Source organism: Dermacentor albipictus, chromosome 3 (assembly GCF_038994185.2).
Source record: "Dermacentor albipictus isolate Rhodes 1998 colony chromosome 3, USDA_Dalb.pri_finalv2, whole genome shotgun sequence".
Classification (NCBI taxonomy): Eukaryota; Metazoa; Arthropoda; class Arachnida; order Ixodida; family Ixodidae; genus Dermacentor; species Dermacentor albipictus.
Window position 1 is genome coordinate 72,915,546 of NC_091823.1, and position 26,406 is coordinate 72,941,951.

General features: G+C 45.2%; 1 protein-coding gene across 8 annotated transcripts in view; it reads right to left on the minus strand.

Moving 5' to 3' along the window:
- Positions 1-26,406, minus strand: part of cyc (basic helix-loop-helix ARNT-like protein cyc) — a 128,452-nt gene that overhangs the window by 10,098 nt on the left and 91,948 nt on the right. For 3 of the 8 annotated variants that reach the window (XM_065430167.2, XM_065430169.2, XM_065430168.2), the window contains exons 2-14: positions 25,979-26,313; positions 25,015-25,135; positions 22,932-22,994; positions 15,939-16,096; positions 15,476-15,555; positions 11,998-12,090; positions 10,623-10,740; positions 8,203-8,467; positions 7,247-7,393; positions 5,935-6,041; positions 4,215-4,365; positions 2,287-2,538; positions 212-299 (exon numbers count right to left, since the gene is read on the minus strand). In XM_065430167.2, the coding sequence (XP_065286239.2) occupies positions 212-299; positions 2,287-2,538; positions 4,215-4,365; positions 5,935-6,041; positions 7,247-7,393; positions 8,203-8,467; positions 10,623-10,740; positions 11,998-12,090; positions 15,476-15,555; positions 15,939-16,096; positions 22,932-22,994; positions 25,015-25,076 (1,584 nt within the window). In that variant the 5' untranslated portion in view covers positions 25,077-25,135; positions 25,979-26,313. Of the gene's footprint in view, positions 1-211; positions 300-2,286; positions 2,539-4,214; positions 4,366-5,934; positions 6,042-7,246; positions 7,394-8,202; positions 8,468-10,622; positions 10,741-11,997; positions 12,091-15,475; positions 15,556-15,938; positions 16,097-16,222; positions 16,621-19,155; positions 19,251-20,531; positions 20,960-22,931; positions 22,995-25,014; positions 25,136-25,978; positions 26,314-26,406 lie in introns of those variants that run through there. The other 5 variants (XM_070535593.1, XM_070535594.1, XM_070535592.1 and 2 more) reach the window with 5 other exon arrangements.

The following is a 26,406-nucleotide window of genomic DNA, read 5'->3' on the forward strand; positions in this document are numbered from 1 at the left end:
CAAGTAAAGAACAGTTCAGAAATCTGTCCAGGATTTCTGCTTTCTGAAAACACTGATGTGTAACATTTTGAAAGTGGTCTTCAAAAAGCATATTCTTTGTTGAAAAGACTCTCACTTAAAAGAACAGCAGCTCATTAAGGAACCCGGCGGTTACACGGAAAACACCCGACTCTGTTGAGTCCCCTGAGATTCACACCTCGTGTACACTTACCTCTGACGTGAGTGGTTGGTTCGTGGTCGCACTAAGGCAGCTTGCATCCAGAACTGTTGCACTCGAACTCTGACAGGCTTCTTTAGATCTGCAATCGTGCGCCAACTCTAAGTCGCACTGCATGTGCATGGTCACGGGACAGAAATTGTGTGGTGGCAGTTTAAGTAGCCATGATAAGTATTATGTTTCAGTCAAAGTGTGTAATGTAGGAGGAGGAGGCGGGGGAAATAAAGAGAGAAAGCAGGGATGTTAACCAGAAATGAGTCTGGTTGGCTACCCTACTCAGAGGGTCGGAAAAGATGGAATAAAAAGATAAGATAGAGAGAGGGAGGGGAGGGGGAGGAAAGCCGCGGTGAGCCAACACCCTCTAGAGAACTTAAGGCCTACTGGCCATACCCTCTCCCCTTGAGCTACGTCACCCAAAAGAGGCCCACATAGAAGTTCTGTGCAGCGTGCTACGAAGCTACGAGCGGCGCGCCAGTCTTGAAAATGAGACGCGGAAGACCGAATGGGCGACAACGGCGATAACAATTCGATTAGTTCTGGGAACTCTACCGCTCCTTGGATAGCTTCGGGGTTAGAAACGTCCTGGCATGCTGCGAGATGCTTCCGAGCACACTTTTTTTCTGCACGTGAACCGTGCATGTAGTCTCTGCGCTTGTGCTGAGATTACGATTGTGTGTCCGGCAAGCCTTCATTGCCGCGGAATGTGGATTACGTTCATGCGAGGATATGCATAATAAGTGCTGAGTGCGCAATTGCTGGAGCAATTACAAATCGGGACCTAAAAATCATGCGTTCATGTTTCCGCAAGATCAATGACAGAATATTGGGTGCCAATGCCAAGAAGAGAGAAGCTGGAATTCTACGGAATAAGGCAGCTCTTTCTTTGTAAATAGTTGCACGAATGTTTTATATCTCCATTGCTAAATTCATTTGAGGTGTTGTAAATATGTGGACTGCGGTACTGTATGTAATAATGCCTCGAAAGCGAAATTATTCGTTTAGAGCCTAATCTAGACTGGAATAAATACATCTGTCCTGAATGTGAAGAAGGGCGCACCAGTGAAGTTGTCATGAGATATGTCTTATGGTGCAGTGCTAACATTTTGTTGAAGAACTTTTGTGGTCGCCTTAAATGCAACCTCTTTGACGCCGACGATAAATCAAGGCAAGGAAGCTGCTCTGAAGAAGAGGGCAGCACTGTGACTTTTCAATATAAGCCATGCTCCCTGTCATCATTTGCCCGAAATTCGTTCTCAATCCTAAGGTTGAACTATTTCATTTTTCGTGGGCGGGCTTTTTAATGATACAGCGCTTAAATAGTTTTGCAAAATAATATAATCTTGGAACACCCTCTGTTCTCTGCGGGCCATCTGCTCAACTATGCCTAAAAGAAAACAATAACTGCGTTTTGGTCAGCGTTGCCCATAAGGGCGCGATCCCTTCATTCAACCCGTATCCCCGAGCACGCCGCCGGCTTCTTCTCCGTGACGTCACTCGCGAGTGCTCAGGCCTTCTCTTGTCTAGGTGGTGTTGGGTGAGCTCGCGCAGGCACGCCGAGGGCGTGAGCGAGTCAAACGCGTTCACATAGGCCGTTCGCCCTCAAGAAAAACAAAAGTGCCTTCATAGCTTTGTGGACCGACGAGCGATGGGAATGGTCTTCGAGTAACACCTGCACAGACAACGGCCGATCGTCCAGTCGTCGCAGTGAGATCGATAACGTTTGTCTTTCCGAGTGAAATCGATTGCAATGGCATAATGAATGTCCGTTGTTCTCTTCCACGCCACAGACGTCGCATGCAGCACTTTCGGTCATTCCATGTGCAGAGTAAGGTCTAACAAGAAGCCCGTAGTGGAACCGAATCAAGACAGCCCTTCTATGTCGTCACCTGTTTGGAGTGACACTTACGGACGCATGCTCATCACTCTCTAACATTTCGGCCGTTCCGTGGCCGAAACCTAAGCAACAAGCATTTTTCGTATATGTGTTTGATATATATATATATATATATATATATATATATATATATATATATATATATATATACGTAAAGAGTAAGTGTGGCGCTTACTTGGCCTGGTTGCTGAGAGTGTGCATGGCGACGTGGTGGCCAACTTTGCCGCCACCCACGCTACTTGAACCGTTCGAGCGAGGTGCCGCCATTGAGCCTCTGGTTGGGGTCATAACTCCTCTCGCGTGGTCCGAGGACACGGCACTGTGCATAACCACGTCCACACACTGGCCGCTGGCGACAGCTGAACCTCCGCACAGCAGTTCGTCCAGCTGACCGTTCGAACTGTCCACGATAACCACCTCTTGAGACCTGTTCGGAGGGCAATCCAAGAATCATCTTCAAGGACGGCACCGGCAGCAGCACATCATCTGTTGACCACTGCAGCGTTACCTGATTTCATCAACTCTGGGCAACGTTCTTGATTGCACAGTACAGAAACCTCACAAATGACACTAACTATTTTCTCTCAATACGGCTTTTGCGCTCTTTGTTGTGACTGTACACCTGTGCACCGGAAGTTGCGTTCTAGCTTTTTGAAGTCGTCATACACGTGGTTTGTGTACCTAAGCCAAGCCTTATTGAAACAGTTCGAATGTCCGTGGGCTTGAGATTGAAGAGAGAGAGAAAGGCAAAGGAAAGACAGGGAGGTTAACCAGGGATTATCTCCGGTTGGCTACCCTGCACCGGGGCTGGGGCAAAGAGATGCGATAGGTGAGACAGAAAAAAAAAAGAATTTAAAAAAATAAAAAAGACGCACACACGCTTGCGATTGAAGTTTATCATTTCGGCTTTAGAGTCAAATGTACTAAAGATATGCCTGCATTGTCTGCTGACTTGAAGAATTGTGCCGAGCAGTGACACTGATGTAGCTCGCTGCCTGGTGCACAAGGACCTGCAGCCGCGCAGTTTTATGCGCCATCATCTCCTCACATCTCCGTCATCTCACACCTATCGCAACCCTTAAAGAGCGCGTTCAACTTATTACCGTAACGACACTTGATAATCAGAGACAGCGAGAAAGCTTAATATACACCACAGAGAGCGCACTACGATGGGGCGGAAATCGTTGGCGAGTCACCGTATTGAGATGGAAGTATGGTGCACCAGCTGCATTCCGTGTATTTCATCTACAGGGTGTCCCTGCTAACTTTAGCAAGAGCTTTAAGATATACAAATGCCAAGTATCCAGATGAAACAAATGTAATTTGCTGTAGCGTAGAAATACTCAAACGATTTTCTTTTCATTCAACCTAATTAGATAATAATTCTTAATTAATAAACTTTTCGAATATTATAATTACATGAAACGTATCATTGCGAAAAGTGTACAGCGACATGAAAAACTCTCGATGCAGCTTTCCCTTGCTCAATACATGCTACATAAAAGTGTTTTTCCGAGCGTGAAAGCTGAAATGCACGCAAAATTGCCCCGCGGCAGACCGCTCGAGGCACGTTGTGTGTATTCGCGGGCAACTTTCATGCACGGAAACGGAAAAACACTTTTATGTAGCACGTATTGAGCAACAGAAAGCCGGGAGTTTTTCATGTTGTTTTGCAATTTCCTCGTTGACACTTCTTCATCTAGTTACAATACTTGAGAAGTTTATTAATTAATTAAGAAGACGATCTAATTAGGCGGAATTAAAATATCTTTAGTATCTCCAAGCGACGGCAAACAAGATTATCTTTGTTCTGTTCAGCTACGTGCCATTTCCACATTCTTAAGCTCTGGCCCTGTATAGGTAAATGTGCTGAGAACTTCAGAGTTATCTGTCTTTCCTAACATTCAGAAGTTGTTATAAAATTGGATACCTAGCTCTTTGCGATAGCTCGCTCTCCCGTAATAAGGTTACTAGTTAAGCTAAGGAGGAGAAGTTAGTGCGGTGCAAATGCCAGCAGCTTTCGGGGCTTTATGCACTTGCCTGTAGCCAGTCCAGAACACACGCGTACAAATATTGACAATACATTTTGCCACTGCTGCTTACCCGATGAGCGTATTTATAGCAACGAGACACTCGAGTTCCTTGGTCCATGGGTTCCTGAAGGCCTTCCACGTTGTTTGGAGGCAGACGAAAGAACCCTCCTTGGCGCGGAACTTGTATGGTTGCGTGCACACCGCCTCGTTCGTTTGCAGAACTGTGCAGAATGATGAAACAGTGCTGTCAGGACCGTCGCTATCGTTTTCCTGTGCATATCAAGCACCGCGGAAATACTAAAACAAGATGAATTTTCGGTGTTGCGTTTCACTGTCGTAAAATGCATATTCATGTATTTATTTTAATATACCCTAAAGGCCTTCCGTTGGAGGGTATTACATAGAGTCGAGATGCAACATCGTCAAAGGTAACATGTAGCAGGTGACAACAATATACAGGGTAAAGAAGAAAAGCGTAAATCATTCACAGTCTAAAAAATATGATGTAAGGCCAACGTGCGTAAAGTTTCATTTTATGCAATGCAGAACAATGCAATGGTTATAAAATGCAAAACACTGAAATTTAGTAACACGAAAAAGTTCTTTTTAACTGCAAGTAAATATGACAAACCAGGAAAAGGGAAAAGAAAACAGGGAGAGCGATAAAAAGGGGACGAGCACGGTTGATGAACATTCAGGGCGTAAGATATGACCAAACAAGTTTCTGAAATTGTTAAGGTCGAGTTCTGCTGCAATGTCAGACGGCAGCTTATTCCACTCGGTTGTAGTGCGTGGTGTGAAAGAATGAACGTATCGCTATGTGCGGCAAAAACACCTTTTAGGTTGAAAGGATGCTCATGACGAGGGAGTATAGCGGACGGGGTATGAAAAAAAACTTCATGAAGGAACTGGCTGTGATAAAGTCTATGAAAGAGTGTTAAGCGTGCTATTTTGCGACGAACTGACAAATTCTCGAGTTCAGCACGCTGTTTGAACTCTGTGACGCTGGTTGTTCGTGAATAGTCCGAAAGAATAAATCTCGTAGCACTGAAATATAACACTATTGTTATATTTCAGAGTCGTTCAGGTATGATGTTAAATTGAAAGAAATTGAACTGCGTTTAGACGATGGGACTGTAAAGTATATAATAGGTGTTTGGACAAATAAAACAGGACAATGTTCACGCAAAGCAGGTAAGCATCACTCAGTTCACAAAAAAAGAAAATATAAGCTCACTACAATCCAGTTCACCAGCGCGCTTAGAATGCTTGATTTTGTGAATGAAACGCAGTATGTGCGACCTCAATATTTTGTTTGTGCACCCGTGACCAAAGAGATACGGATCCAAGGCTCGCCAAAAATAAACTGATTTCTTCGTCATTAAGACGCACAAAATAAATTGAGGAGTCCACTGAAAGTTCACAATGCGAAAGTTTGGAGTGCAGTACTCAGTTTTAAGTTGCTTTCATAGGCGAAGAAGATAGAGAGAAAAAAAAGAAGAAGAGAGAGAGAGAGAAAAATAAGATGCTTGAAGTTAATAATCCTGAACCCAGTCCCACGGTGTGCACGACCACGGTGTTCACAGACCATATTCCATAGTTAATGTTAGGTTCAATTATACACACAGCAGCGAGCAATTACTCTAGTAAAAGTAGTATGACCGAACATGAATTTGTTGCATCGCCTAGTAGGTGGTGTACAGAATGCTGAGTCAGGAACGTGCGCATAAGTTCTTCATAGATGGCTCACCAAATGCAAAACACTTAAAACACCCGGGCGGCCAACTTACCTTTCTTGTGGCATTCGGACAATCGCAAGACGTCGTCCTGGCAGTAGTACTCGTAGCACGCTGTGCCAAGCAGTTCTTGCGGGAGGTAACCAAGGATCAAAGTTGCCCTGCACCCAGAGGATTGAGACATTAAACATTAGTTTCACGTCGACTCAAAGGCACCTTCGCCTCAATAAATAACGAGAAGCCGCCACTTAAATTTTTCAGTCACGTTTCTTCAGATTCTGTGCAAAGGGCAACTACCTGAAATAGGATCGTTTTAAAGAACGAGTCCACGACATCCGGGCGATTCCGCACCAGTTTAGCTTTGGTGGTGGCTATTAGTTTCACGAGTATCCAAGCGCATGAATCCGTATATTGCGTGGTTGTCGAGAAAAATGGTCAGCAGTCAAGAACGCTCATTTGGAGCTCTCTGTCTTACTGGCCCGGACTTCAAAATCCATAGTGATGACACGACGGCTGCAAGTCAGCGCCAGTTTGACATCTAAATGTCGTCCCGATGACCGGGCCGCCGAACACGGCAAGGCAGTATTGCACTGGAATTAAGCCATCAAAATGGACATACTGGGTCAAATCAATGGCAGCACTGAGTTATCTCGCTTGAGATATATCATGGAACTGCGACAAGGTAGCTGACGTAGTTATCAGTCGTTCTGGCCTTGAGGAGTAGCGACTCAACAGGCTCGTGGGCCCAACATGGCAAGTCGCATCACCATCCCGAACGAAGAGATGCAGACATACGGCACCGCATAAGGGTGCGTACTGCATTCTCAGCGTACTGCTGAGAAGCACCATCGATTTGACCAAATATATCGCGACAACTTGTAATGTGGTAGTTCCGGGAGGCCAATGTTAACGTCAAACCAGTTTCAGGTCACCCAATTTTCATTAGATACCTTGTAATGTTCGCCACATCTCATATCCCTCATTTCAAGCCAGACAACGTCCTGTCGCTGCTATTCAAGTCAACATGGCGGCAAGTGGACGAAAGACCTTTCAGAGGCTGCCGCTCCCATTACGGTAGCAGTGGCATCGATGCAGCACCGCCACGCGACTGAACTGATCAGTACACTTCAGCTACAACGTACAACTCCTAAGCAATGATCTCGTAACCAAATGCTCTAGGCGCCTACAGTAACACGATTGAGTTAAAGTGAGTATTTCTAGCAGCTCCTCGTCGTAAACACGGACGAGGAGTTTCACTCAAGCGCAGTGTGTCTGCTTCAGTCGGGAATTGGCGCTGTGCTCCACGCGTTAGAGTCGGATCGAGTGAAGGAGCGTTTGATCTAGGGGAATCTTGAGCGGCACTCACTTCTTGTCAATGAAAATGAACTTTCCGTCGGCCGCATGCCTAGAGACGAACTGAATCGCCTCGGCGTCCAGAGCGTTCCTTGTGGCAGGGCTGCTGGCCAGATCTCCGTGCACCCTTCCCACGGCCACTAAGCAGCTCAGGTTGCACCTGGAAAACGACCAGAGTTTTTATTGCGTGGCGCAATTACCGACCTCCGGGATGTCAACATAAGCATCTCCAATAGCAATGGCTTGTGCAAAGAAATCGCAATAAAAACTAGAGTATACTGCGGTTTAAGTGCACATTAAAAAACTTCAGACGGACAAAATCATGCTGACGCCTATGCGCCCACATTTTGAGGGTTCTTCGTAGTCAAGCTACCGCTCTGGAACGTACAAGTTAATCAAATAGTATTGCCTAAGCTCTGCACAATGCATGTAAGCCGACAGAAAAAGGTTTCGGAGTACAGACGACGCAGGCAACTCTAACTTAATGTATTCTGCGCCACTGAAAATAGAATTAACGGGTACAGTGTACGATCGTCACACGGTGGCGTCATCTTGCTTTTCGTTTCTTGGGCAAATCAGCTTACTGCGACTTTTCTTTTTTTATCATGCGCGTTCCCTGTTGTGAAACTTTCTCCAGTAAGGGGTACAAACCAGCTCTGTTCAATAAGCCATAACTGAATTTCGTTATACGTCCCTTTTTTTTTCAGGCCTTTCTTTTTGTCCCCGCTCTTCTTTCCACCTTTACTACCCCTTTCCCCTCCCCTAGCGCAGGGTAGCAAAGCGGAGGGTTCATGTCTGGTTAACCTCCTTGCCTTTCTCTCAATTGTATCTCTCTCTCACTCTGAATTTCTTTATCGCTGCGTACTTCCCCAAATACGGCTTAGCACAAGTACCAAATGCATTATATCTGCACGACCGGCAATTTAGAACGACAAAGAAGGCGATACGCTCGCCGAACCCTCGCGTTACCCTTCGCTGTCGTCCGCCGGGGCGTCGTCGGGCAAACTGAGCTTGGCGGGCGCCCACGACTTGAGGTAGCCGGTGCAGTGGATGACCGAGTATCGGCGGTCGAAGCTGTGCGACTTTCGGCGCCGCTGGCCGCCAGTTGTGGTGTCGGCCTCCTCCTTGACGGTCGCCTGCGTCTTGCATTTCATCCGACAGAAGAAGGAGCGCCGCGCACCCGGACACAGCCGACTCTGCCGCTGCGGGAATTCCCCCTTGAGTGGGAGCATCGCTGCGCAATCAGGGCAAACGACGGCGGGTCAAATGTCGCGAAGAATATCGGGTCTCCCAAAAGTAACCGCGCGGCGAGAGGATAGATAAGCAGTAATACGATGATCATTCGGAATGACGTCGCAGTTCCACGTGCAATACCATAGCGCAAGACCTGTGGTTTGCCTGGTAACGCCTGAGGGGTGCACTCAAAGGACGGCTGTATACGAGGACAATCATCTCACACACACTAAAGGAGCTACAGAGAGCCATTGCACAGATAACTCCAGCAACCCACGACCGAGTGTTTAACAATGTGCAACTTCGTGCACACACGTATCCGCCAGCTGGTGTTGGACATTTTCAGCATCTCCTGTGGTGATCATTGCCCAGCCGTAACACTTCAAATTTCAAAACCGACATTTCAACTGCACAATTAATTTTCGGATGTCCAGTACATAGGACAGAAAATCAAACGTAGAGCGGAAAGAATAAGGTTTATTTACAGAGATAAGGCTGTCATTGATAAAAGTAATCCATCACTTTAGGTCACCTTTAAACTTTAACGCAGTTCATGTGCCCACCTTCATGCAATGTCTGCGTTTATAAGGCACTTTAGCTATAAGGGGGAAAAAAAGATGACCAGGACCTGGGGTGGCTTGCACGAACATTTGATAAAGAAAATAATAACGAATTTAAGAACGCGTTCTTAAATGTTCTGTAGACAACTCCTAGTCCGATCTAGAGCGCGTTCTTAAATTCGTTATTATTTTCGTTATTAAATGTCCGTGAAAGCCGCCCCTGGTGTACCATTGCAAAAGCCATGAGTACACAAATTAAACAGACGAGTAAGCTTCGCGAAGTTTATTTAACAGGTAAAAAAACCTCTACAAAATGCAAATGGAAAAAGTCGAATTTTCTTTTTTTAGGTCGGCGTTGTAACAGAAAGCATTGCACACGATTTCGGCGACGAGACAACAAAAACAAGGAAATTTTGACTGTGTAATGGTGAAAGTGTCATGGTAGGGCCCGTTTCTCAATGTCTTCCTAATCCAATGGCTCTCGGCTCGAATCATATGGGTACTGGAATGTGTTTTCTTGTTCTTCGATTTCAAGGACTTAACGGACTCTAATACAACTGAAAAACAAGTCATTTCTTTATAAAGTTTAAAATGCATTAAAAAGGCAATGGGCCAGAAAAGTTACGGAGGGACTTAAGTCTCCTTACGTGCATTGAATGCGAAAGCAGTAATACTCTTCCGCGCGATACTTATCACTTGGCCATGTGCTCGAATTGGGCAAAGTCAGCTTTGAGGGTGGGCCTCCCAAATTTTGTGGACGGGCCATGTCAGTGTTATGGATAGGCCAAATCGGTTCTGGACGTGTGTCAACTCAATTTCCAAATTGGGCAAATCAATTTTGGGAGGTGGGCCGCCAAAATCAAGCGCCAGCTGAAGAGCTCCTATTAAAAAGTTAGGGTAAATGGCTTCCACGCAATCAGAGGAAGCATGCAATTTGCGTTCAATAAGGGACGCGTGCTTGTTCTGTATTTTTTTTTCGCATTTGTTTTACGAATTGGTTAATCGCAGGCAATACGCGCAGAACAATGCGAACGCCGGCAGAGCGTAGGAAGAGCTCTTCGCATTGGACGTGCACCATAGACACAGGCAACGCGTCTCGAAAATGTGTCCGCCGGACAAAGGCGTTTGTCAACTTCTGATGATGATATATATATATATATATATATATATATATATATATATATATATATATATATATATATATATATATATATATATATATATATATATATATATATTGCGACAAAGTGGCCGCGCAGCGTAGTAGTCAGAATGCGGGGCTTCCGTAGGATCGTTTGTTCGATCAATTATCTACTCTGAAATCTTATTTTACTGTGAAAACGTACAAAAGGAACGCGATAAGTTTTGCTTCTAGCTCTTAACCGCTATGTTCAGTAAAGGGGCAAGACCTAATGATAAATGAAAAATTCTGAAGAACTTATACATTATTTATTGGCAATAGGTATACGCATCCGGCATGTTTCCTTTTCTTTATCTTCGTGTACAGAACGTAGGGAGTCAGGGATCTAGTCAGGCGGTGCACGGCGCCTTTAATTATCTGGGTGCAAAATGGTAAACTAAGAACCAAACACGTACTCTTTGCATCGATGAGCCTCTCCTTCGGAGAGAGGTCCGGCGAAGAGAGCTGCTCTTTGACTTTGGCGATGTCCTTCGGGTGAAGAATGTCAAACCAGCTTTGTCCGAGGAGATCACCCTAGGAACGCCGAGAAGAAAAGACAAAGTGAGGCTTCATAACTTCAACATATCCTGCCCTGCACTATTAAAAGAGTTTGCACCCTTTGGCGCTTATCGTGTCCCGCAGCGATAACCATCATCTGCCTTGCTTGCGTTTTCTTTCTTGAAAACTCCGCGCTGGCTACTTTCCTGTCGAGAATGCTGCGTCACGCTGACAATGCGCATGCCGTTCCTGACCTGAAAATGCCGCGCTCGCAGCGCTAAAGAAAGGAATTGCGGGCAAGATGGATGACGATTATTTTTGTGGAACAAGGTAAGCCCCAAAGGGTGCAAACTTTTTAAGAGTGTATGCAAGAAAGCGAGCTTGAAAGCCTGCGTTGCGTTGTACATTTATTTCTCCCTGCTCGGCGTCTTGGCTTACAATGAGAGTACTTCCCATGTATATATATATATATATATATATATATATATATATATATATATATATATATATATATATATATATATATATATATATATATATATATATATATATATATATATATATATATATATATATATGAAAGGAAGAGCTCGCAGGTGGGAACCGCGAAATGCGAAGGTTGTGGGTTCGGTTCCCAGCTGCGGCAAGTTGTTTTTTCATGCACTTTAATTTCCATTACTGTCGCGTTGCTTTATTTCATTTATTAAGCACAAGTAATTTCCCCTATGTTGTCCTTGGTATCAGTGTTTGTTGGCCTCTTATAATATGAATAATAAAAAATCGGGCCCCTCGGTTAACCCCCTTTCTTCTCGTTCATATATATATATATATATATATATATATATATATATATATATATATATATATATATATATATATATCTCGCTTCTTCTCGTCTGGGTTTCGGTCATCCTTAAGGACATGTCTTAGTTTTTTTGCTGCTCCAGTAACACACACGCACACGCGCACACATATTCACACGACATTGTTCGTCATGTCATTCATATCTTTGTCATTTAACTGAAGCGAGCGAGCTATGTCTTTTCACTGCGGAAAATAAGCTCGGAATGCTCATTTCAGTGTCTTGACATTTTATTACCAGATTCTAATCATATTTCCAAAACATCGCAGGCTAGAAAATTTGGGTCAACCGTACCTACTGCACATTTTTTTTTCCCCTATGTGATTAAGATAGTCCAGGAAACTAACTAATGCCAATATCTTTGCTTTTGTGGGCGTGTGTGTTCAGGAGTAGGTACCCGTGACAGAGCACCACAGAACTTTGCGTCTTACCTGAGTGTAGTTAAGTGTCTGCTGCACAGACTCCGACATGAAGAGGATGCGACCACGATCACAGCTCACAACGAACAGAAACCCATCAGTTCCCTGCAACAAAACGAACACACCTCAGGGGAATGCTAACGTTGCCGCTACGGGGGTTTAAAAAAAGTCCTTGCAATTTTTGAATTGGCGGGTCTTCCATAGCATAAATTTTACTGAAACATCAGTTGAAGCCTTACTGAAAGAGATCAGGTGAAGCGATTATTGGAAGGCCTCACAAGGCATTGACACCAATGCATGAGAGAGAGAGGGGGGGAAGAGGAAAGGCAGAGAGGTTAACCAGAGGGAATATTCGGTTTGCTACCCTACGCTGGGGAGAGAGGGGAGGGGGAGGTAAAGTGATAATAAAGCAGAGATAAAGAAAGAAAGGAGCGTAGACATACAATTACAGTCGGTCACTGTCGCCGCATGCTGACACAGCAGAGCGCAGTAGCACTTGCAGCGCTATAAACATCTGTTCAGGCTATAGCCGCTTGTCCAATTATGTCGCCTTTAAAAACTGCAACAGTGCTCTCGTCGCCCTCTGCTGCCATGGCTTGTGATGGCGGCATTTTAATATAAGTACCTCTGTTAGGGGTCTTCGGTCAAAGCGCGCTATCGCGATTGCGAGCGATCGTCTCTGTAAATTATAGCGAGGACAGTCACAGAGAAGGTGTGGAAGAGTCTCCACAGTCATCACACGAGGCGCCGTCGGCCCATCCGATTCGGAAAGCAAAAGACTTGGTGAAGGCCACCCCTAGACATATTCGACAAAGCAGGGTAGCTTCGCGACGGCAGACGGCTTCGCGACGACACCAATGGATGAATTTCTTTAATAGTTTAGGAGAAGCACTTGCAATGACTAAGTTCGCCGTGTCAATTATCTGCGCAGTAAAACCGAAGCCAACCTATGAGGACCTTTGCGGTTGTTGCCGCGAAGCCACCTCGATGCCGAAGTAAAAGAGACTGCGTCGTTCCGTGACTTGAGGGGCATTCTATATTCCTTACTCTAGGAGGAATAACCGGCACAATTCCCTTTACGTAGCTATGCAAATAAAAAAATCGATATAGCCTATGCACCTCGCCCTACCAGATCTATCGGTGCAGCTCACGCTTCCCCAAGCCTACTGCCACACGATGCATCAGTGATATAAGATAACAAACATAGGTCACCGATTCCGTCATTTCTTACCTTTTTGAAACGACAGAAAAAGACAGAGCTTTCGCCTCCTTACAATTGCAACTATCACATAAAATAGAAAGAAATGCTAAAAAAACATGCGCTAAGAGACAAGAATAAACGAGGTCTCGATGTTGTCCGATATGTGCAACGTATAATAATACACAGATGAGATAATACACGCGTATACAGGGTGTCTCAACTATCATGCACCAAGATTTAAGAATATGGCAACCCCACGCAGCTGGGCAGAACGAAGGTAATGTTGTTTGGCGTTGCCTGAGGATACTCGGGTTATTTTTTGTATTCTGCCTAATTACGTAATTCGTCTTAATTAACCAACTTCTAAGATATTATAAATAGATGAAAAGTGCGAATGAGAAAATTTTAGGGCAATATGAAAAACTCCCGATACAGCTTTCTGTTGATCAATACGTGCTACATAAAAGGGTTTTTTTTTTATTTGAGCGAGAAAGAAAACCCCCGTATGCATGCAAAATTACCGCGCGACTGGCCGCTCCAGGCACTTTGCGTGTATTCGCGTGCTCCTTTGACGCTCGGAAAAACACTTTTATCTAACACGTATAGAGCAAGAGAAAGCTGTATGGGCAGTTTTCGTCGTCTCAGCTCTATGGTTTGTTAAATCTTTTAAAGTGTCACATCTTTTCGTCGGTTACTCAAAGATGCTAACGCTTTTCGCCAAATGTGTGTGTAGTCTGCGTCCTTCTTTTCTCCTGTTTCAGATGCGCCTACGCCATTGGCCTCACTTATGCACTGTCTCGACTGTCTTGCTCTGCGTTGTTCTACACCTCACGGATGCGACAGGCACGTGTCCACCTGTGTTATGTGTCAATAAGTAAAACAAACATAAAACTGTCTCCCTCCAGGTGGTAAAGACAAGTAAGGACACCATTTTCACGGCTCCAGCGCTTTCTCGCGACTCCACAAGTGCGCCGGCAGAGGCTGGGTGAGATGGTCGGGACATTAGCGCAGACAGACTGATAATGAACGAGGAGGAGCCGCTGTCCGTCCGCAGTAGCGCATATGCTGACTGTCTGCTATGGGCAACAAGTTTCAGCTCGCTGACACCATACAGTACACAGCTTTAGCTCAGCGGTATTTTTGTGAGGATAAGTGCCGAGGGGTGGAGGCTGAGGCTGAGCACGCTTCGTAAGGTGCTCTCGCTAGGTCTCGCCACGGCCTCAGCGGCATATTGGAAGGTGCTGACAATCTGAAACGCGCTCAAACCCCTACTAAACCCGTTAAGCTTGTGTGGTATAGGGAGTGCAATGAACCTTGGCTGAAGATCGACGACGACAGCAAGACGCCGACGATGACTTCACGACGATGACGACAGACGGCAGCATGACGTCGACGATGACGAAACAACGGCATCATGACGTCGACGATGACGAAACAACGGCAGCATGACGTCGACGATGACGAAACAACGGCATCATGACGACGACGAAAAGACAACGATGATGACGGCAGCGCAATGACGGCACGACTACGAAGACAGTTCATATGTCGCGGGCCTAAGATTAAATCTTCTGCGGCGACAAATAGGCTTCTATAGTGGGAGCTTTCTTCCGTCAAGAAAAAAACATTGTGATGAAAAAGATCTGGATACTTGCAGCAGATGCCACAAAATCTGGGAGAAGTAAATCCTTGATAGCTAATAAACCTTTCGTTTTTTTTTCAGTTTTTTACATGAGTTATTGCCGATGTGCGTTAACGCCATTTCCCCTCTCAAAGTAAAAATAACTACAGCATACGGAAGCGTGTTCTGTGCAACCACTCCATCTGTTACATGGAAATAGGCCTATACCTACCTACCGCTTTTATATGTGCCTCTCAATGCCAGTTTGTAATGATTTGCTCTAGGTAAAAAAAGAAACGGTGAATAGTGTCAGGGAAGCTTAAAAAACGAACGGGGCTTCTACAATTACTTTAACAATATAAGCCTTTATGGTAACTTCCACAAGTCACAAAAGCCTCTTTTTTTTCGTAAGCTGCCTTGACGCGAACCGTTAATGACGCTACTGGTACCTGCCTAATTTATTAGCTGCAACTGTTTTGCCAATCACCTAAAAACCGCCAGCGAGACATATCCTAGCTGACAAGAAAGAAAACGTACAAATAATTGCCGCAACACGACAAAGGTAAGCCAATTTGTACGTATTTCGGGGAGTGAACTTTAAGGGTTAATTGAGCGAGAGCGAGAGAGAGAGAGAGAAACGACGAGGGTAAAATTACGCTCACACTTACCTGTAAAACAACGTTCTTGACGTCCTCGTCCGATAACCATGGTGGCTTGTAGTGCCCTTCCGTGTACGAATTTATGGAGCCTGCGCGAGTGATAACAAATGTGATGCATATGATGCAGATACCACTCATAAGCGCCAGCAAAGTTCGTATACACGACTCATTGATACATCGAGCATACGATTGATTGATTGATTGATTGATTGATTGATTGATTGATTGATTGATTGATTGATTGATTGATTGATTGATTGATTGACATTGGCGATGTCGGCAACTAGAAAAGAGCCGGCCTCTCCACCCCGGATGGTAGTTGAATGAATGAAAGGTAACATGTTCCGTGCAGTTATTAGTATGTTTAAGGAAACAATAAAAATATATCGTGCTCAACCAAGTTTCTCAAAAAAACACGCACGTGTACACAAGCCAATGCCACTTTCGGCCAGTGAACGAGACTAGTACGCACCGCGTATCGTCTTGATGTGCTGCACGGCCATACGCAGCACGGTCAACTTGTCCAGCTTCCGGGACATGGCCTTGCACATGGGCACCAACGAGGCCATCTCGCTGATGTACATGTTCATCTTGTCCCGCCGCCGCTTCTCGATCTCGCTGTGGTTCTGCCTGCGCAACCAGCGCCCGCCATGAACGTTCTGGCGGACCACTGGTCCTTACGCGCATCAGAGAGATCTAGCTCCTGAGCTAATTAACAGTGTATCTGCAGACATATCGGTTAACGAGCGAGCATACCTCAACAATTGGCCTTTCTCGTGAAATCTTCGTGTTCCGCCGCTTCGGAGACAATGCCTTCGGTGTACTTACTGTACAGACAGACATATTTACTTCGGTCTCAGGAGGTTCAGGAGAATGTCATCACCTCTGTCGGGTGACATAGTAAATGGTGGCACAGTTTAATGCCTTAAAATAATGGAACAATGTACAAAGCCAATTCTATCAAGTGCGCTTCCGTTGTCCACAAGCTCGAGCACATACGCCACCTTTTATTGGCTTCGTTCTCCACGGAAGGCCAGCACGCGCCTCGTGCTATACAGAGCCTTCGAAGCAAGTGCTCTTGGTATCGAGAGAGAAAAAGGTAATTGTATGTTTGTCAGATTTTCTGACTATATTTGAGCTAAACTTTCTAGATTTTACGAAATCTGCCAATTCTTGCGTTTTCCCCATCTAGAAATGAAAAGTTACACGCGACACCTAATTCGACAAGCTCGTAACGCAGTTACACGCCCACTTTCAGTAGACATTGAAAAAAAAATGGCTGTGGCTTAGCTAAGGTTAAGCCCAGGATGCGAAGCATACTAGCCTTTATTTTAGTTGTTGAACCACTGTTTAGCCTGGTGAACTGCTGTTGCTTGGCTATATTTGGTTCGGCTAGACGAAGAAACAACTCATGCGTTACGCTGCTTCGCCTTCAAGAGTGAAACGCGACAGCGTTCCCGTCGACCCGCCAAGGGGCGCCCCGCATTGGACGCGGTGAGCGTCGAGCAACGCAGCGTTCGGCGCGGCAACGAAATGTGCGCCTGAGCAAGCGACGCACGCCTGAGCCTTAGAAACAGCTCGTTTTTAAGGCAACACCGCATTCACTAGAGGCGCTTTTGTACCGCTTTGAAGCATCGTACTCGTGGCTCAGTGGTAGCGTCTCCGTCTCACACTCCGTAGACCCTGGTTCGATTCCCACCCAGCCCATCTTGCAAGAGTTGAGCCAAAGCCACTTCTCCTCTGTCGTGACGTCACGGTGTCACGTGGTATTGAAGGCGACACCGCCGCGCCTGAGGAGCTGGGTTGAGCTCTCGTAATATGCTTCGCATGAAAGAAAAACGTTGAAGTCCGCTAGCTCGCACAAGGAAACTAAACTACGCGCGCGCAGTTCTACGGCCTCCTGCCGCCCGATTCTCGGCCTATCCCCCAATGCCAGCACATTTCATGAGTGAGGATCATCATCATCCTCCTTGTCATCATTTGCTGTCAATGATAGCGAGCTTGTGACTGCAGTTCTAGCCTTTAGAGTCGGTAGAATTAGCCGAGGTAGCAAAACAACTGGGCTGCTATTTACATAACGTTTACGAGGGAAGAATGCGAGCCCGTGCTCCTCCGTAAAGATTCACAATAAAAGAGAGAACTAACGCACCGTTGTCGCCTGTCTGACGGTGTGTATGCTCGCACTATAGCTAGAGAGTGAGCGGAAAGAGAAAAAAAAATAAAGCAATTACGAACAGATCAGCCAGATACTGCATTGGGAAAAGGAATAAAAGGATGAAAGTGAAGACCAAAGGATAAAGAGGAGTGAGGCACACGCGACGTCCATAAACGATCACCGAAATCCGCCAAGTCGATGAACTGCAGCAATGATGCTCGCATTGCGTTCTACTCCAGCCACGCACGAGGCTCATGGATCAAGGATGCCTGTCTCTGAGAATTGCCTGGCCGTTTCCGGTTTTAACGCTGTCAACAGAAGGAAACCATGTACTTTGGTAGCGATGCCATAACCAGATGAGGCGTTCAGTACTGTCTTGACAAACGCAAGCCACGCACGGGTGTATCACTCGTTCTAGTGGGGAAGGAGCAAGCCTACACAAATGCTAGCACGAGCCAGAAGTGGCAGAAGTTGCATAAGTGTGTAATTCGGGTGGGCACTGTAATCAAGCGACTTGCTAAAAGAAGTGCGCATCTGTAAGCGGTTCCAAGATGGCAAATCCATTCTGCGGAAATCCGCGAGGTAGAGGGAGTTCCACCAAAGGGAACATTGCCATCCATTTCGAAGGTAGCGCGAAGCTGCTGATTTATACGTTTCTTATGTTTTAGCAATTTTTTTTCGGTAAAAAAACTTCGCAATTGAACGAAGATTCGTCCTGTTTCGGGGATCAGACTGGCGGGATGAAATAATTTTGGAGGCGGTCGCTCTACCATTGAGCGAACCAATTGCCAGTGCCAGCCCTTATGAAAATGGTTATGTCCTTTATGTTTACTGTATGTTTCCCGCAGTTCACATGAGGAAATATCCTTTATGTTTCCTCCATGTTGAAATTTGGCCACTGCTTTTATGTTTCCTTCGTGTGTCCTCCCTTTATGTATCCCTTATGTTACCGTACTTTATGTTTCCTCCATGTTGAAATTTGGCCACTGCTTTTATGTTTCCTTCGTGTGTCCTCCCTTTATGTATCCCTTATGTTACCGTACTTTATGTTTCCTCCATGTTGAAATTTGGCCACTGCTTTTATGTTTCCTTCGTGTGTCCTACCTTTATGCATCCTTTATGTGGCCGCAGTGACTAAATCCTGTATTTTACGTAGACATGCATAGATGAAGAGTTCCGTGTACACATTTTATATTTATAAATTTTTCCTGAGTTAAAAAGTTTTGCATTGGTTTTCATTGTAAGGTTACTGTTCCCTACATGATGCAGCGCATGGATTGAAACTCTGTTATGGCACAGAAATTCATGACAATTTGTTCTAAAATTGCAAACTAATTAGCCTTCATAGATTATTTCAGTATAACACTTGGAGAACCACTGTACGTTCCTCACTGCAGTGCTGCTGTTCTAGTTATGTCTTTGTGACTAATATAATATGTAATGTTTGGATGGAAAGATCAGGTTGGATCAGTGCTTGCACTTTTAAAAGAAAGTTTTGACTATACTTTGCAAAAGTTTGTCTGAAACTACGAACAGTTTATTGGACTATCTGAATGTTACTTCAGTTTGCCACGTCTGCTCACAGCAGACCTCTGGAATGTGTTGCTTGGGTGAGAGCTCACAAGGCACCTGAAAAACAAAACAAAAGCCAATCTTTTTCACTTATTCAAAAATATTCATTTAAGCAAGAACAGCCTGGCCTGTATGCACACAGCGAAGAAACGTGGAGAAGTCAAAAACAGATCATAAAAACATCAGGGCAACACAGAAGCTTTTAACTAATTGTTTGAAAGAGACTGACCTGCCAGTCCACTCAGGTATTAAATTGCTCACAAATTTTTTTAAACATTTCTGCAGCAGCTGCTAAGTAGTACATGACCTATAGGAGTAGGCAACTGGCCAACAAATCTTTGTGTGCCTGCTTGTACAGATGTCTCGTAGTTATATCTCAAGTGGTTACACTGTTATATGGTAAAATTCAGGCGGGAATAAAACCAGCCGCAAACATCAGACTACATGGGAAATTATCACCAAAACTTAAAGATCTAGTAAATCAAATGACCAATCGATTACGAAGGGTCTAAAACCTAGACCGCGATTTTGTAGCGATCCCTTTTCCGATGCTACTCCTTTGCTCATTGATCTGACCGACATTCCGCTATCGTTATCAACTATAACAGCCAGCCGTGAAAGGTGGGTTATAAGAGTGGCAAACATCGAGCGCAAAGCATCGCAAGCAAATCGCATCCCTTATTGGGCAGTGCTACAAACCACTGTCTTTAACAATCGCAGGAACTCACATCCCGTTCTTCGGATGAAAATATTAATGAAAACGAGCGTCTCATTGAGATGCCTCGATTAAAAAGAAATTTCGCTGTTGTAATGTCGGTCTACATTTGCCCTACAATATAGAAGACAAATACACGAGCACGTCGAAGAACACAAACAATGCAGACAAGTTCTCGCGAAGCTGCACTTCAATCTGAACACTATCAATAAAGTAATCTTCACACAAGCTAATACCTGTTCAAGTGTCAAACATCGCAGTCGCGTGCCAACTCGCGATGCCCGTGAGACATCGACATCCATTACAAACGTAACTTGCGGAAATTCATATCTACGGAAGAATTTCTTGCCGGGAAACTACCGAGAAAACAGTAACTTTCAGCGTTTAGGTAAATATTTGCCCATTAAGTCCCAACAATCGGCGGTGGTAGCACATCACTCCATAAAGCAAGTAAGCGGTAAGAAATGATACATTTCACGGAAACTCCCCTCGTGAAACGCTTTGCTAAATGTGCACAGCAACATGGTCAACGTACGCTCAGAAAGTGTTCTGTTGTCGTTCCACAAAGCTTACTACATGAACCAAAAGCTGCGAGAATGCGCGCAAGCGTCAGATCTGCTTACCTTCAATGTGGTCAGCAAACGGCTTCTTCGTCTCGCAGGCACCACGCGGCGACACTCTTTCCAGCGCGAACACTGTTGAATCGCCGATGAACACCAGCGCACGAAAGCACAACTGTCAACAAATTCTTTCACGCACCATAATTCGAAGCCACAGTATCAGGTATTCCACGAGCGAACGCGGACAGGCGAGAACAAAGGCCGCTCGGACGGGCGCTACACAAGACACTGGCGTATCACACGAAACATAAGGCGAACTAATGGCGTTACACGAGTCCAGAGGTTTCCTGATGGTTAATGCACACGGTACGGATCACAGTTTGTTTAGGCACTTCGAAAATATGATTAAATTACTGTGTAACGAACACTCTCACCGCTCACAGCAAAACAACGTGACCCAGCTCACCGTCAACCGTTACACTGCGGCAGCGCCGCACTGCGGTTAAAACGTGAATTTAGCCTCCGAGATCTACATTTTTCTTTAGGGCGTGAATTTTGGAAAAGCACGGCCTTCGAGATTTAAAAACGTCGTTGCTGGAAGGAAGGCTGGTATTTAAACACAAATTATTGATTTTAAAGTGTCTTGGTGCGCTGCCTTGTTTTTTTAAAGTATATGCAGAGATTTTAGACGAACTATGCGCGAACGCTTGTCCTGTGGTTTGTCGGCGGGCACGAGCCAATCAGCGCGCATCATGTGCTGTTCCGTCGCTTGGGATGGCGCACGGTGTGCGGGCAACCGCGAGAGCTGTGACGCCTACCGATCAGAAATTCGGAATTGCCACACATATACACGCTTCTTATGGTGCCCAGTGGCGTGTTTTTGAGAATGTCAGGCTTTATCTTGCATAGGTGGCACCATATTTGCTCGTAGCGTAAGGAATGAAGGCGACAAAATGTGGCGATAGCTGGCTTGCAGCGGCAGCGGAACTTCGGCCAAAGTGAAACAGGCGTACTGCTTGCATGCTCGCGTAATCAAATACGGCCATACTCCGCACACAACTTTCATACTTAGCCAACTCACAATTATAAATTGTTCAGTTGTACGCCCAAGCAAGCATTTACGGGATCCGCGCTGCCCTGCTTCTACGCGTGCTAATATCGACACAGCAGTTACTCGTACTTGTGGTCAGCGCGAAAGCGACACGGACAAAAGGAAGAAACACAACAAGACGGCGCTGTTTCTTCGGAGTGTTCCTTGTTTCCGCGTTGCTTTTGCGCTGTTGCTAAAGGTACGATGAATCGTAACCAACTCGCCCACTATATGCTCTATGTTACCTACGTGTGTACTGAAGTGCACACCTAGGTAACATCCAGCCGTAAACACAAAGGACACATCCTACAAGAATTATAATAAGGGTTGTTTTCTTGGACCAAATGAAAGCATAAGTCAAGATTTAGTACTTACAATGACTCTGCTGAGTGTATCAATGCCTGTCACACAGTACAGATAGATCTGCCTATATTATATGTAAAGACAGTTGTTATGTGCACTCTATGTTACCTACATGTGCACTCAAGTGTACACTCAGGTAACACATAGTGCACATCCAGTTAACATCCTGCCGTAAACATAAAGGACACATCCTAGAGGCATAATAAAGGTAACTTCCTCGAGGTATACGTTAGGATGAGTAAACACGTAGTACACACAAAGTTCACATCCTGGAGGTCACACAAAGGACAAGGAAACATAAAGGTCACATAGGACACAAGAAGGAAACATAAAGGAAACATAAAGGCAATGGCCATTTTCATAGGGGAGAACACAATTAAAATAATCACCTACAGGAATGTCTGGACAACTCGGCCATTGAGCAAACTATCAACAGTTACAAATTATGCCTTGAAAGTTTAACGTTATTTTGCGCGAGCGCTGTTCACAAGTTAGGTAAGTCATTGAAGTTGCAATGCAGACATAAATTTCACTGTCTCCTTGGCGTAATAACATTACACCGCAAATAGGACCTCATCTGCATTGTAATTGCCGTAAAGTAATTCTGGATAGAAAGACATTGACTGCATTGCAAACTGAGCAGGTCAGCCCTACTATTTACAGGGCTTCCTATTTGGTATCGCATTGATTGAAGTCGACGGAAGCATGATAAAAACAAAATGTGAAAGTATAAAAATTATGCACACATCAGCGAAAGTAAAGGCCATTCCCAGGACAGAGATTACTGCATAAAAAAAATAAGGGCCACATTTATTGGGCTCCACAGTCCAATCAAATTATTACGCTGCTAAAGCAACTAGGTTGCGCCAAGCGTTTCATCTACTTTCAAAGGTGACAATGTTCAAAGTCATCTTGGAGCCATTGTGAAGTCAATTTCTTGTAGCTAGTACATTGCCCCATCTCGCAATGACCGAAATCTTGATTTGCAAGCGAGAGAGAAGAAGGCTCACTTCTTGGCATCTTCGGCTTCGGACCTTGCAGCACCAGCGTCCTCCTCTTCGTCCCCCATTTCACTGAAGAAGAAAAAATAACCTTAACACGGTATACTACTGGACTGGTTAGTGCACATCGACTGGTTCGGTCAGGTTAGCATCATATAGGGACGACAGAAAGGTAACGTGACCTGAAGGCTTAGCTCGGGGGCTCCTATCTAAATACATGGAAGAAAAGAAATCGTTTTTCTCGGCAACCACTGCACTAAATTTGATGAGGCTTGTCGCATTTAAAAAGGAAAATCTTAAATATAGTGACTATTGGTAGCGAATTTTTTATTCAGGCTGTCAATATTTTTATAAAAATTGTTGCAAATTTTCCGAGAACGAAACTATAAAGTTTCCAACTCCGTACCTCAGCAATCTAAAACGACATCACATTTCTGTAAATCGCATCTAGTAGCACATCTAAAGCGGACAAAATTGAGGGATCATATATAGCCCTCAAGTATACCAGTAATATGTGAGTAGGACTTTCGCAGAACCCTTGCGAACGATGTAACAAATTCAAGTAAGATGTAAACTGATAAATCAAATTTGTCCGTATTGTATGCTCTCAAACGGATTCAGTTTACAGAACTTCGATATGTGTTCTTAGTGCAGAGCTAGGAATTCGTAAACACCGTGCTTCCACATTTTTCAACCTTACGGAATTTCGAAAGCTCCTCTTAAAGAATTCGGGCCCTGAATGTAAATTCCGATTCCAACAGTCACTAAAAAATTCTCTCTCGAATTCAACAAATTTCACTATAATCAGCCCAGTGGTTATCTCAGAAAAGCGTTTCTGCCTTTTACGTGTATTTGAACAGACGGCATCGGAGTTAGGCCCGAGCTGAAGCGGTTTTCGCGCGGCGCTGGCCGACGTGAGACGGCGTAGTCAATTTGGAATGTGAATGCAACGCAGCCTGCGTCGGCGTCCTGAATTTGCAGTGAAACGTAATGATTAACGATAATAAAATAAAACTTATCTTGCCTATATTTGATTCGAATAGAAAACATTTACAATGCGCGGTTTTTTCAACCAGTAATCTGTAATGCTTTTCTTACGCCGCGTTACACCGGTTGCACATCCGAGGTCAACTGGGAGTTTGTATGGCTATGACGATGCAGGCTGTCGCTTTTATGCTGAAATGCGGCCTGCGTATGGGCACTGATACAGCAAGCAGACCCCTAGTACTACCTAAGGGTGTGAGAACTCGCTTATACAGCTTCGCTCGCTTCGACATAACGGTTGTGAAATTGGCCACCACATCTGCGAAGGAACCTTATTTTTTTCGGTCGTCCGTGCGTAACGTTACACAAAACGACAAAAAGTGTTCTAGTCCTGATAGGTCAACAGTACCTAAACATATGTACGTTCTAGTGCTGATAGGTCAACAGTACCTAAACATATGTACGATCTGCAATCACTGCGATCAGGCGTTCAATTGTTTCTGATTAATTTAAAAGGATTATTTGGTAGCCGCTAGGCCAGAAGTTCATTTGTGAGTTTGGTCATACCCTCTAACTCATTCCTTGATGCTAGGAGCTCCTCTTTTGGTTCATCAGAACGAAAAAAGAAAAGCTTCGACGCGGAGCACGTAAAGCTAAACAGGCCGGTAGCTCCCTGCGGTCTCCATGGCAGTTTATAGCTAGGTATGTGCGAGTGGTTTATTTGGATGCAATTGGAAATGTTAGCAACTACTTCTTGCCAAACGCGAAATTGTGTAACAATCAAAAGATGATACCATGAGGTGATAGGAAGCAAAAAACCTTCCTGCAAAAACGCACATTTCATAAACGTGCCTAGCAGCGCGTATTTCATAAACATACTTAGCAACCCAAAAGATAACGCAACAAAACGGCCCATTCTGCACCTTCTGCAGTTAAACGCAAATCAAAAAAGCAATTCAATCGAATAACATAAAACAAATTATTAAGCGCACAAGGACATCCCAAGTGTTGATGCATAGTTAATACAGATGTTTTGCTGGACTTTCTGTTGTTAATACACCCAAGTCTCATGCTGTACGTTGAACCGTTTAATGTTAGCGCTGTATACCTCAATGTCCACAGGCTCCTCTTCGTGCTGGCCTCGCTTGGATAGTGAGCTCGTGAGTCCATGTTACCGGTTGTCTGAGTGTAAGTTCAGCGTACAGCAGCCTTGAAACCTGTGAAGAGGGCTGAAAAACAATACCCGCAGTGCGCTCAACAACGTGTTCTGGGCTCACGAAGGCAGAATCAACCTCCACTAATAGTCGCACATGCGGGGTTACAATGTCAAGCTCTCCTTATGTTTACATATACATTGCAATGAGAATACGCCTTTTCATCAAAATATGGGCAAACCCAGCCGCGTATACACGTGCATGTTAGACTGAAAGCAAGGCACATTCTTTATAGGCGTTACATTGGTCCGCGTCGCACACTGACCGTATTTAAAGAAGCGCCCTTAGTGCTACTATAAATGATGTCGTATAGCTTTCAGCAGCCAAACACACAGTCTGCTCACTATAACTGAAAGTTAAAAGAAAAAAACTTTGGCGCCTGCGTGCAATACTCGACGATTAAATGCCTCAGCTTCTCGTTTTCAAGCTGACCTTTTATACTAATGTATACACCCGCCCACAAAAGTAGCGCAAAGCAGAAATTGGAAGTACGATCAAATACTGCGTGGTAACAGCATATAGCCTGGTAGGCGCCACGCTCAAAGTTAATAATGCGCAAGCTCTGTCCCTATGTCACACCGTATTTATTATTTTCACACTCTTAAAGCTCTTGTGGGGAAATGTACAGAGCGCGGTCCAACACTGGAGGAAACAATGAATTATTCTTCAAGACAAAAACTCCCTTTGAATTTTCATCCCAGCGGTTGCCTATATAGTATAATGCAATCCGGCGAGGAAACGAACAGGAACGCCAAACCGCGTGGAAAAGGCAGAGAAAGGTTCGCTTTTAAAAAAAAACTCGCCCAGTCGTGCGTTCTTTTGACATTTGTAATACCGTGGTGGCAAGGGATACCAGACCTTTGGAACACAAGAGCTTTGTGCAGTTGTTTCCTGTCTCGCGAGCTCTTCCGGCAGGGCGACGTGCACGTCTCGGTGGCCGGCCGTACCGCCTGGCCGAGCGCAGGGCGCGGGCGGGTTGGCCCCCGCCTCGATGCCAGCGGTGGCAGGGCAACCCGGTGCCGGTCGGGTGGCCGGCGGGGGGTGGTGCTGGCGATGGTGCTCAGGTAGCGGCCCCGTCGCTGGGCACGGCCGGCTGTCCGGGGCATGGCATCGGGACTGCCGGAGGGCGCCCTACCTGGTCACTCGGCGCACCAGCACGCCCGGATACCCTTTGCTGATCCTGGTGTCGCGGCCTGCGCCAAAAGTGCGGACGAGAAACTGCAGTCGGATACAACATAACTCTGCAGTGAAGCCCCGCCCACGCCCTCATAGCCGCCAGCCACTGT